The 13,257-nt window shown below is 40.2% G+C and overlaps 1 protein-coding gene across 3 annotated transcripts in view; it reads left to right on the forward strand.

The window, feature by feature from the left end:
- Nucleotides 1-106: 106 nt before the first annotated feature.
- Nucleotides 107-13,257, forward strand: part of LOC136679012 (double-strand break repair protein MRE11-like) — a 58,958-nt gene continuing 45,807 nt past the window's right edge. For 2 of the 3 annotated variants that reach the window (XR_010796516.1, XM_066657262.1), the window contains exons 1-6: nucleotides 120-151; nucleotides 1,153-1,247; nucleotides 1,766-1,898; nucleotides 2,293-2,453; nucleotides 4,646-4,733; nucleotides 11,902-12,043. Coding sequence is in view for 2 of the 3 variants with exons in the window: in XM_066657262.1 (XP_066513359.1) it covers nucleotides 1,225-1,247; nucleotides 1,766-1,898; nucleotides 2,293-2,453; nucleotides 4,646-4,733; nucleotides 11,902-12,043 (547 nt within the window). In the remaining variant the exon portion in view is untranslated. Of the gene's footprint in view, nucleotides 152-1,152; nucleotides 1,248-1,765; nucleotides 1,899-2,292; nucleotides 2,454-4,645; nucleotides 4,734-11,901; nucleotides 12,044-13,257 lie in introns of all 3 variants that reach the window. The other variant, XM_066657263.1, reaches the window with a different exon arrangement.

A 13,257-nucleotide genomic window follows, 5' to 3' on the forward strand; every position in this document is an offset into this window, starting at 1 on the left:
TCCTTTTGGCGCTTAGTATGTTGGGAAATGTAGTTTTAAAAAGCATTACAAAAGCTTTTCAGCGTACGGAAGAACTACAAAACCCATGATGCACCGCGCGAGGTCGAAATCCGGGGGAGGGAAATTTCACGTGCAGTTTTCAGAGGTGAATGTAAGATGTGTTTTTTTTTTGCACGATTTAACAAACTATTCCCTTTAAATACACTGCTTAATGACTGAATGATTTAGTGTTTTGTAGTCAGGGACATATTCCTAACTTATAATATAGACCAGAAGTTGATAGTAGCTCTGTAAACATTATATTTACTGTAATTTATGACTATGGTAAATATGGTAAGATTAATTACAGTGATGTATCTATATCCTGACGTCTGATATGTCCTGCAGATTTGGCTTTGTTTTAGTTTTGTATTTGAACACCGGAAAACATTAATTAAACGTGATTTGTATTTTTATTTTTCAACTCTGATAAAGAAATACAAAGTAAACTAATAAAACAACACTGTGTTGTCATTGTGCTACTGTGATGATACAGTGTGTACCATTCAGTTAAGACACTAAATAGACCTCCTTGCTCCTACATTCATTGTCCATTTTTTCTGCTCCACTTACCACTTTTTTAAGACACTTTGTACTTCTTAAATAACAGACTGTAGTCCATCTGTGGCTTTGCGTACATTGTTAACTCACTCAGTGCTGCAGTGACACTGACTTTGCAGTGGCATGTTGGTATGTTCTGCTGGTACAAGTGGATCAGACACGGCAGTGCTCCTGGAGATATGTCCTTCACTTGTGTTCACAGGATGAGGTTGGCTCATTATTTTTGGATGAACTGTTTAGAGGTGGACAATTAAGATGTGTCTAATAGAGTGGTCAGTGAATGAGCGCCACACCACCACAATGTCCGTGTCACTGCAGTGAATGCAGAATGTTAGATCACTCAAATAATACTTGTTTTGTGGTAGTCATGTGTGCAAAATCTATATAGTACACGCAGTTTTTAAAATGGACACTAAATATATAAATAGAAGGGTCTTTGAATGTTTTGGTTGAGTGGTGTATGTCTGTAAGAGCTCTCTAGCTCTTAACTACTGTACTTTAATCACTTATTTTTATTGATGTGTTATTGACCCTTTCATATTCTGTTTTCAGATTGTTTGGCTGTTGACATTTTTATTTTTTTAAAACTTGCTTGCTGATGATCACACTGTTTACCCACTCAGTATGACGTCATCTGGAAATGCAATGTAAGTGCACACATTTAACTCTAGCTGATGTGACAGATTTTTTTTAATGTGTGTGGGATTATCGCAGTAAGCAGCCTCGGGCATGTATTTACTGTGTTTATGAGTCCAGAATGTTTTAGACATCCTTTATAATGAGCAAATCCAGGTAATTTAAAGTTCTTGGACACACTACTGGGTTTTGGAACAATAGAGCTGTGTTCTCAGGAGCTATGGGGACATCCAGTACCTTTGGGAAGTTTTAGAGTATTGTTTATAAGCCAGAGATAATCATCCAAAACCAGTACCAGTCCTTTTCAGTCAGTGCCATCAAACAGTCACAGAAATGTTCCCAAAAAATATTCGAAAATAGTCAAAACATGGATATATGATGACAAACTAGATATGGTTAATATCCTTAATTTCTGAAAAATATTTTAATGAGCAAGTATTCTGAAATATTTTTTTAATAAATGAAACATATTTCCGTTATGGAATCTCTGTTACATAAATGACTCACCATTCTGTTGGCTTGGCTTCAGGGATGACGAGGACACCTTTAAAATTCTCATTGCCACGGATGTCCACCTGGGCTTCCTGGAAAAAGATGCTGTGCGAGGAAATGATACTTTTGTGACATTTGACGAGATTATGAAATGTGCAAAAGAAAACGAGGTGAGAAGTGTATTTCACATAAACACACACATTATCAGCATGTGTTCTATTCACCAAGGACAACTTGTTCAGGAAAGTTGCAGTGGAGAAAATGTTAAATCCAATGAAAATATGGACAAATAACAATGTACAGGAACAGGAAAGTGTTTACCTTTTAAGTTCTTTTTTGGCAGCCATCACTTTTTAAAAATGCATAATGGTTTCTGTCCTCATGTCCTGAACAGGCCTTAAATCAAGTGTTGAATGAAGTATTCCTAAGTAACCTGAAGTCAAAACCAAGAAAACCCCTTCCATTATGAAATGACTGCCTAGCTTGCCTTCTTTTACCTGTCCATAAAACTGGTATAGAACACTAGGTCATTTTATGGGACAATTTCTTTGAAATGAACTCCAGGTGGATTTTGTGCTACTGGGTGGAGATCTGTTCCATGACAACAAGCCGTCCAGAAAGACGATGCACAGCTGTTTGGAGATCATGAGGAAATACTGCATGGGGGACAAACCCATTCTCTTCGACATCATCAGTGACCAGGCCGTCAACTTCAGCAACAGCAAGTAAGACTCCATCTCTTTCAGTTTTAAGAAAGGTATATTAAGGGACGTAAATTTAAATAGGACCTCTCTGATATAAATCTACACAGCTCCAGGGACCTGTGTCTGTGTGGGTTTCCTCCGGGTGACTGTCTGTGAAGAGTGTGGTGTGTTTCCCTGTATCTGCGTGGGTTTCCTCCGGGTGACTGTCTGTGAGGAGTGTGGTGTGTTCTCTCTGTGTCTGCGTGGGTTTCCTCTGGGTGACTGTCTGTGAGGAGTGTGGTGTGTTCTCTCTGTGTCTGCGCGGGTTTCCTCCGGGTGACTGTCTGTGAAGAGTGTGGTGTGTTCTCCCTGTATCTGCGTGGGTTTCCTCCGGGTGACTGTCTGTGAGGAGTGTGGTGTGTTCTCTCTGTGTCTGCGTGGGTTTCCTCTGGGTGACTGTCTGTGAGGAGTGTGGTGTGTTCTCTCTGTGTCTGCGCGGGTTTCCTCCGGGTGACTGTCTGTGAAGAGTGTGGTGTGTTCTCTCTGTGTCTGCGCGGGTTTCCTCCGGGTGACTGTCTGTGAAGAGTGTGGTGTGTTCTCCCTGTTTCTGCATAGGTTTCTTCCGGGTGACTGTCTGTGAGGAGTGTGGTGTGTTCTCCCTGTGTCTGCGTGGGTTTCCTCTGGGTGACTGTCTGTAAGGAGTGTGGTGTGTTCTCCCTGTGTCTGGGTGGGTTTCCTCTGGGTGACTGTCTGTAAGGAGTGTGGTGTGTTCTCCCTGTATCTGCGTGGGTTTCCTCCGGGTGACTGTCTGTGAGGAGTGTGGTGTGTTCTCTCTGTGTCTGCGTGGGTTTCCTCCGGGTGACTGTCTGTGAGGAGTGTGGTGTGTTCTTCCTGTGTCTGCGTGGGTTTCCTCCGGGTGACTGTCTGTGAGGAGTGTGGTGTGTTCTCTCTGTGTCTGCGTGGGTTTCCTCCGGGTGACTGTCTGTGAGGAGTGTGGTGTGTTCTTCCTGTGTCTGCGTGGGTTTCCTCCGGGTGACTGTCTGTGAGGAGTGTGGTGTGTTCTCTCTGTGTCTGCGTGGGTTTCCTCCGGGTGACTGTCTGTGAGGAGTGTGGTGTGTTCTCTCTGTGTCTGCGTGGGTTTCCTCCGGGTGACTGTCTGTGAGGAGTGTGGTGTGTTCTCTCTGTGTCTGCGTGGGTTTCCTCCGGGTGACTGTCTGTGAGGAGTGTGGTGTGTTCTCTCTGTGTCTGCGTGGGTTTCCTCCGGGTGACTGTCTGTGAGGAGTGTGGTGTGTTCTTCCTGTGTCTGGGTGGGTTTCCTCCGGGTGACTGTCTGTGAGGGGTGTGGTGTGTTCTCCCTGTGTCTGGGTGGGTTTCCTCCGGGTGACTGTCTGTGAGGAGTGTGGTGTGTTCTCTCTGTGTCTGCGTGGGTTTCCTCCGGGTGACTGTCTGTGAGGAGTGTGGTGTGTTCTCTCTGTGTCTGCGTGGGTTTCCTCCGGGTGACTGTCTGTGAGGAGTGTGGTGTGTTCTTCCTGTGTCTGGGTGGGTTTCCTCCGGGTGACTGTCTGTGAGGGGTGTGGTGTGTTCTCCCTGTGTCTGCGTGGGTTTCCTCCGGGTGACTGTCTGTGAGGAGTGTGGTGTGTTCTCTCTGTGTCTGCGTGGGTTTCCTCCGGGTGACTGTCTCTGAGGAGTGTGGTGTGTTCTTCCTGTGTCTGCGTGGGTTTCCTCCGGGTGACTGTCTGTGAGGAGTGTGGTGTGTTCTCTCTGTGTCTGGGTGGGTTTCCTCCGGGTGACTGTCTGTGAGGAGTGTGGTGTGTTCTCCCTGTGTCTGCGTGGGTGTGGTGTGTTCTACCTTGAAAATATTCTCATCTGCAAAAGTGTGACCCTGCAGAAAATTTTCTGGAACCACTGGCATGAATAAATATGATTGTCCCCATATTGGGGACCTGTTGTTTGGGGCATAAATTGGTTCATTCTGGGACAACTGAACAATTTGAATTCTCTTGAGCAAAGGGAAGTATAATCATTTTTTATGAATGTTGCTCCAAGGATTGATCTTTAAAATATTTTCCTTTCTTTTTTTTTAAAGACTTTTTTCAAACCAAAAACTTTTTCAAACCAAGCCTCTCACTTTACCCCGCTCGGACCTTTGGTATCGTTCAACAGGAGACATTTTAACTTTGAACTTTCCTGAAATGTTGTAACGATTTTTTGATCTCTCTTGTCCACTTTGTCAGGTTCCCATGGGTGAACTACCAAGACGAAAATCTCAACATTTCTATCCCTGTCTTCAGTGTCCATGGAAACCATGATGATCCAACTGGGGTAAGAGAAGGATAGAGACGAAAATTTGGGGAGAGAATGAGTTAAAAAAAAAAGGAAAATACACATAGAGGGGAGAGAGAGAGATGAATAATAGAGGAGAGAATAATCATGCTTTTACTTACTGAGAGTGAGAGAAAGTGAAAGAGAGAGAGAGAGAGGATTATATATAGCACCTTAACAGATCCATTGGGCAGATTTACATATCACAACAAGCACAGTCCCATTATCACAGCACTTTGTGAAAGAGTTTGAAAAATCCTCTTAATGCATAAATGGGGAACAGTAACCTTGCCTTATTATCTGACCTTAGAGAAATCCACTACATGGCCAAATGTTTTAGGACACCTGTTTATAAAAGATACTTTTCTGAAACATTAATATTATACTAATCAAAAGTTTGTATACTAGATTTTTGAACAATGCTGTGAGGAATTGATAGCATTCATCCATAAGATTATTAGTGAGGTCAGGTACAGATGAAGAGATATAATTTGGTTCATTTTTTTCTAGCAGTGTCCGTCAAATAAGTGTAATCGTGTTAATCCCAGCAACATTCAGTGATTAATCATGATTAATTTTGTCTTAAAATGCTAGTATTTCCTTGTGTTTTGTCTGGAAGGGAGGTAAAACAAATCAATAGGCGTGCATGGCAAACTGGTTCGATACTTCATTATAACATTTCAGAGTAGTTTTTATGATATTTGAATTAGAATCTCTTAATTTGCTGAGTAAACGTTTCAAGGAGAGAATTAACATCAAACCCAACAAAGCTCAGATAATTGCAAAAAATTGCAACACGCAGTTCCCAGCTGCAACTGTACAGGAGATAAATGTGTGGATTAGGCGAGGTACAAGGAAACAGAAATGCCAAAATTCTCACAGCATCTGTGTGTGTGTGTGTGTGTGTGTGTGTGATTCAAATGTCTGTGTGGAGGCAGAGATGGAAGACAATGGGATATTTAAGAAATTGAATACGGATCACTGTAGAACTGAGATTTTGAATGTCTTTCAGTCTCGGTGGCGACGGCGCTGGATGGAGCTGCGTTTACAAGGCAAATTAGCATGTTTGCCTTTTGTGGATCAGTCAGTGTCTCATGTTGTGTTGGGAAGCTCTGAACTCGATCAACAGTTCTTTAGCTTCGTAGTTAAAGCTTGCCTCCAAGTGTTACCTACAAAGTATAATCTGTCTCTTTGGTCTCCGTTACAGCAGAAACCTTATTGTTTACTGCACGATAATCAAGAGGCTGAATCTGTAGCACACGTCATGAACGGTTCTCCAGCTCTTAAAGGACTTTATATTCTGAGACATGACCGAATTGTACATTTATTAAGTAAGGAGTTTGTATCTATGTGTCGTTCACAGACGGTGATTCATGTGAATGAAAGGGTTAAGGTCGAGTGGTTTTTATCTTTGAACCAGGAGAGGTCACAGGTCGTTTTTAGTAACTGTCTGAATTCTCCTGACATTGTTCTGATTAATGAAGGGAGGAGGAGGGTGGTGATTGTGGAAGTTGGATGTTCTTACGATGGATTTATGGAGTTGTCTTACGCCTCTAAAGTCCTAAAGTATCAGCCACTGATGGAGATTCTTAATGAGAGTGGCGACTCCTGTAAAGTAGCTGACTTTGTGTTTGGAAGTTTAGGGCACGTTCACAGGCTGTGTGTGTGTGTGTGTGTGTGTGTGTGTGTGTCTCTGTGTGTGTGTGTGTGTGTGTGTATGTATGTGTGTGTGTGTGTGTATGTGTGTGTGTGTGTGTGTGTGTGTGGGCGTGGCCTACGGATTGTAGGACTGGGGAAGAAGAAGGCCAAGCACATAGTGAAGTATTGTTCTGTTTCTGCAGTCATAGGGAGTCTGTTTATCTGGAGAAGACGCTGTCCTCTGTCTCCATGAGAAATGCATACTGTGAATTTAATTATGAACTGTGCAATGACTCTGAACCATTATTTGGGTTTTGTATGATATTGTATTTTATATGTTAAATCCAAGTAAAGTATTATAAATGTGTGTGTGTGTGTGTGTGTCAGAAACAGACCGTAAGACAGAATTAGTTACGAGAATTAATTCATATTGCAGCATGAAAATATTACAATGTATTTTATGAACTCAACAGTAGTGACGATGTGTTTACAACTCTTAATCAAACTGCTAATATTTTATTAAAACTTTTTTATTATTTTATAAAAACTGCTAATAATAGGCATTATTAACTTGCATTACAAAAAAGTCACATGCGTTAACTCATCAACATTGACTGCACTCATATTTCCCCTTTATGTTGAGCAGATTGTGTATTGAAATACTCATAATGTAAGCGATTTCCCACTAGGCCACATTTTGAATCGGTTGTGGTGGTTCTTCAACGCTTTAAATAGCAGAAGCAATGAAATATGCTGTATTTTTTGGGCTCTCTGTGGAGCTTTCATGTCCTGTTCTGATTTGCTCTGAATCCTATGCTGACAGATTGGAGCGTGATAGTTTAACACTTGAGGGAGATTTACTTCTGAGAGACTCGGATTTGGATGGAATTTGACAATGCTCTCTAATCTTTTTCACACTGGTTCTGATAAATCTCTGCAGGGGCTGTGTTTCACCATTTTGACATTTTGGGTATAATCCTAGACCCCATGCAAAGAGAGAATAGATGTTCTAGATGTTCTGTTTGTTTCTGGATGAAAATGATTGCGCTTGATTCATGATGGCACCCTCGCTGGGCTCGTCCCACTGGGATGAGATTGTTGCGAAGCTAAAGATTTTTTTGGATACCTGCTTTTCAGACCAAAGAAAGTATGTCTGGTTGTAAAAAGCAGAGAAAATGTGAGTGATATGGCAAAAAATTATATATAAATATATTTAACTGCTTCTGATTTGTCCACCTCATAAATGGCCAAGTAACAACCTCACAATGTCAAAACACTTCCCCTAAGTCCTAAGACCTTCCTTGAAGTGCGCATTGATGATGTTTTATGATGATGTTGAAGGATGAGCTAAAGGGGTGCAAGTATTTCATGCGTCTCTTCAGCTGTGTACATCACTAATTCTCTTTTTGCATTTCGTTTTTAAGATGATATATCGTAATCTCATTCATCTGTGGAGGCATTTGCGACCCACAGACCTTTCTTTACCTGTCTATATTTGCCAAAATAATAAAGTCCCTTTGTCTGTTCCTATATACACTGGAGATATTTGATTCTCAGTGCCTTTTTGAAGAGTTCATTGGCAAGAAAGTAAATTTGGTGGGTGTGGGGGATAACATTTGCAGAAAATGTTTTTATACGGTTATCTGAGGTTAGTCAGTGTTCTCAGTTACAACTTTCTGGTTTCACACTTGTGAAAAAAATAGTTATTTATTTTCTAGCCTTAGAAATCAAAGAGAGTTTTCAGATCTCAGCATATTCTTGCAAAGACAACGTTCATGAGAGTTGAGCATAGCTGAAACCCCTTTTGTTTATGAGCTCACATACCTTCTGTAGATTCATTTTACCTGCTGCTGTTTATTTTCTGCCCAATCATGTCATATTGTTTGCCAAAGTCAGGTTAACATTTTTCTGCAAGCAGTATGCTGAAGTATTTAGGCGAAGATTGTGGCGTAATTGCTGAGAAAACAAACAGCCGGATACATTGCATAGAGTCTTCGCTCGGAATCTTGTGCATATGGCAGGTGAACAAACTTTGTTTACAAACACACTGTGTGACAGAGCCTGTTATTAGCCAACAGAAACTGCAGAAACTTGACAGCTTGTAAATTCGTGCTTATGAATTTGCTCAACCATTGCAAAGTTTGCTTTAGCAAGAGGATTGCTGATGCCTTTATGAATAGCCTTAGGGGCAGAAGTATAAGAAATCTAACAGATTATGGTGAAATATGATGAAATCAATAATAACAAACTCATAGTATTAAGGCTGTATTCAATGGCACAATATTTTGTTCAAAAAGAAACAGATTGAAGCCATCTTTGGCCAAAAAAAGCAAAATGCCATTCCCACATTTGATAGTGGTTGGCATCGACAATGCATACTCAGTAAATGTCAAACCCTAGCATATGGAGAGCATGATGGGATCTGGGAATAAAAAAAAAAAAACAATTCACATTCCCAGGGCCTGAAATCAGCGTTCGATTCATAAAAGCTGTGCAAATGGCCACCTACGAAATACAAAAGATTTCAACAGTGCAGTCTTAATAATAGGGATGTCAACAAGCTCTAGACAAAACAGAAAAAGACAGAAGAAACATTAAGATATAGACATGTTGATAAATGCAGTCCTTTCCCAGAAATACATTCAACAGTGGGTAGTTAGTGTTTCAGAATCTCTGGGAAAAATACATTGATCAGTCACAGGATTAAAGCCACTGACAAGTGAACTGAATAACATTGATTGTCTCTTTACAATGGCACCTGTCAAAGGGTGGGATATATTAAGTGGCAAGTGAATTAAAAAGGAAAACTTCTGTAGCGCAAACCACTCAAAAAGTTAATGCAGCCTATGATAGATATTTGGTAGAACACACATTGTTCTGTAGATCAAGAGTGGATCAGACACAGCAGTGCTGCTGGAGTTTTTACACAGCTCGGCATCATTTCTGGACTGTGTTAGTCATGTGGGGTCTTCCTGACAGGGGGCGGAGCAACAGATAGGTTTCTGTCTGTAATTGTAGAGCTACAAAGTGCACGTGTACTGTCTGTGGAAACGAGGTAATGGTAGTAATGCTATTGCTGATCAGTGTATCTTGATACCTCAAGAAATTCAACAAAATCATCTGTGTACTTTTATGTTTTGGAACGAAGAAGGACCATAGATACCTTTTTTTAAAAAAATGATATTATACACTTGTTTGCATTTAATTCTCATATGTCTATCAATCCCATAGTAAAATTATTACAGTTCTGGAAATAAGTCAGAAACCATTCTTAATTTAACAAAGTCAATAGTAGTACGTTTTTCTGTAGCAAGAGTAAGATATTCCTTCAGATGTCTTTAAAAAAGAGAGGAAGCTTTTAGAATAGTAACGTGTGTACAGGTAAGTGCTGATTATTTTTCTTTGTTGTGGCGTCTGTGTAATTTTCATCATTTTTCTTAATGCTGAAAAAGATTACCCTGTTTTCAATGGTCACTTTAACTCGAAATTAAATAAATGAAAGGGTAGCCTGATTTTGTACAGCATTGTGTTATTCACATTGGTGATCACCCCATAATTTTGCACCACTGACGCTTGGGTAAACAGTGACCATGGTGAACTGGAAAACACGTTTTTGTAATTCAAGGCTCATTTGTGGCTTTAGAATAATCCGGAAATTCTCCTTCAAAATGAATTAAGTTCTAACCCAAGTGCTATTCATATGACATATGCGTAGGAATGAGGCGTATGTCTGTGCTCATTCATTCATTCATTCATTGAAACTGCTTCATCATGTTCAGGGTCGCAGTAGGTCCGGATGCTACCTGGAATTACTCCCTGGAGCACACCCTGGACAGAGGGACAGTCCAACACAGGTCCATGTGGCCATTTTATAGGAGTACGGGGTCCCGAGGCCACTGATGAGAGCTGTTCAGTCCCAGTCAGGCTTGTTCACTGTTTACAATCTCCTCGTTTCCCCACCCTCACCTATGGTCATGGGCTTTGGTAATGAACCTAACTGAAAAACAATCATAGAAGGAGTCAAAATTAGTTTTCTGTGGTGGGTCGCTGGACACGTTTTCTATAATGAGGAGCTCTGAAATCCACCAGAAGCTCAGAGTAGAATAACTGCTAGGAGCTAGTTGAATTGGTTCAGGCCTATAAGTATGTCTCCTGGATGCTCCCACTGGCACTGCCAACTTAGGAGACTCCCCACAACAGACCCAGGGCTTGCTGGAGGGATTGTATCTGCTTTGGAATTGCCCAGGAGGCGTGAGTGGAAGCTGCAGGGGACAGACACACCTGGGCTGGACTAAGCAGAATAGATGATGAGATATGAGTTACGTTAAAGCACCATATTCAGAAAGAAAGACTTAATCTGAGAGTCTGAATATCTTATGCACTTTTTTATGCTGGATGTTCAAAGAAGTAGCATGAATATCATTTAGTTTTATAATGTGATACATGATGAAAAACGATAGTCTGCCCATCCTTAATGTTATTCAAGCTAAATGTCAAGAAAGAGGTCCTGTTTTTTTGATTTCCATGTTTTCAAGGCTCCAGAACACACAGAAAGGGCTTAACAGAAGAAACAATGCTGCAGGGTGTTCTCTCTCTATATATAAATATTATTTTAACCACTGCTTGAAATCAATAATACAAGCAAAGCACTCTGCTGCACAGATTCAGTGTAAAGCACCCTAAAGAAAACAAGACTCGTTTTGAAATGTGTTGTTACACATTTGAGATGCGCTTTGCCTTTATAAGAATTTGCAAGCAATTTTTCATTGAATACATATGTTTTGTGCAGTTTGCAGTAACTAATTGGAACTTGATTCCCAGAAATTGCTTCCTCTGGTCTCTCCAAAAAATAAAAGATGTAACAGAAGATTAATCAGACCTCATTACGTCCTGACACTTTCTTCAAAGGCCACTGTTCTCTGTGTTTGTAAAAAAAAACAAAACCAGCCTGTTTTTCAAGCGAGTTTAGGTCAAGCTTTTTAAATTCCGTTTATTGACTTTTTTCGAGGTGCTATCCGACTATTTCCAGAGATTGATTTCTGTGCCCTTCTCTTGCTGTCTGTAAATTTGAACTGAAACTTTTTTTTTTTAAAAGACTTCCTGTACAATAGATAGTTGCTTTATATATTTTGGGTCTTTTTATTCCAATATCTAGCACCAACTATAGAGTAATGGATTTTTAAAAATAGAATAAGTCTTTCCTTAGCAATGTGCCAAAATCAGAACAACCCTCGTCTCAAAACTGGGAATTAAAAACAAAGATTGGGTCTGTAGTGATTGAAATATCTAATGGACGACAACTAAGACAAACATTGAAGCTTAACCTCTTCATACATTTCACATTATAATTATTGCACCAAATTTCTTAGTGTTTTTAATAAAATATGTGTCACATTCTGGTTTTTATTGCGAATTACAACAATCCCAATGGTTCTGGAAATGCGATTTATAAATAAAATTTAAATTCTAAAGTTTTGGAGAGTTCAGAGGTGTGACGGTACTCACGTTGTATGCGTGTGTTTTTGCACAGGCTGATGGACTCTGTGCGATTGACCTGCTGAGCTGTGCTGGTTTTGTGAATCATTTTGGACGCAGTCGTTCGGTGGAGAAGCTGGAGATCAGTCCTGTTCTTTTACACAAAGGAAGCACCAAGATAGCTCTCTACGGCTTGGGTGAGTTCATCAGGGACTCACATCCTTTTCATCGTGTGTTTTTTCACTTAGTCAAAAGAAAAACGAGGTAAGATTTTTTATTTTTGCTCATGGTCTCCCTGGAGTTACAGAGTGTAATTAATTTTTACTATACTATGCTGAAATCAAGGGGGAAGAGGAGGAAGTGGGTAGGAAGTTCCTACCCTCCTCCAAAGTTACATAGTGCAATTTCTGTAATGCTGAGCCTGGAGTAGCAAAGACAGAGGCTCTGTTCTCCCTGTTACAGGTCAGTGTAAAACTTTTAAACTGATTTGATTTCTTTACGACTGATACTTTATTCAGAGCTTATAGAAATCTAAAAAAAAGCACAGCTCTAGCTCAGGAAAAGTTGATTCTCTTGTTTTACTTTGTACTTTTCTTTTGCTACAATATACAACAGAATACTATTATAGTTAATGAATACAACAGATCAACACTGTGTCTACATAACCCACTTTTACCTCTGGAAAAAAATGGTGTTTCTGGCTTGATTTGTGTTTTTGCCACTGTCTTCATTTAAATTTTAAATGAAGTTGTTGAAAGATGCTCAAACATTGCACACTGACCATAAACATCGGGCTTTGGCTTGTACCCATGCTCTTACATATAAAAAAAAAGAAAAAACGGGAGTACAAGCAATTTACAGCAAACTGTGCCTGTGAAACCCGTAAAGGCCGACAGGTTTTCAGCACGAAATCAGCATCTGCTTGTCAACAGCTGTAATTGCAAACATGGAGGCATCATATATTTCTCTGAGTGAATGCAAATCGGACACCTTTGAGGCTTGTGTTTGAAGCCTTGCTATGTGTCAGTCCTTATTTCTTTATTAATAAAAGCCAATGTACACAGGAAATGACTTTTGAAGAAATGGACTTTAATCTCTACAGCAGTGCGAAAATCATCTGGAGTCAGTGCAACACAATATGAGTCACTGACATTTAGTATAGTGCATTTGCTTCTACCCCCTTATTTACTCTCTCTCACATTTTTTCCTGAACATTTCTCTCTCTCTCTCTCTCCCCTCAGGGAACAACAGATACTTTTTTCAGTTTTTAAATGAATAGTTAGAGAGAAAAGTTTACAGTTATGCTTCCTACAACAATGTGTAGTCTGTCAGCTGCAGCTAGTTCGGTGTCTGAGACTTGGATAGTAACACAGGGTGGGCCATTTATATGGATACACTTAAAAAAATGGGA

This window comes from Hoplias malabaricus, chromosome Y (genome assembly GCF_029633855.1).
Source record: "Hoplias malabaricus isolate fHopMal1 chromosome Y, fHopMal1.hap1, whole genome shotgun sequence".
Taxonomy (NCBI): Eukaryota; Metazoa; Chordata; class Actinopteri; order Characiformes; family Erythrinidae; genus Hoplias; species Hoplias malabaricus.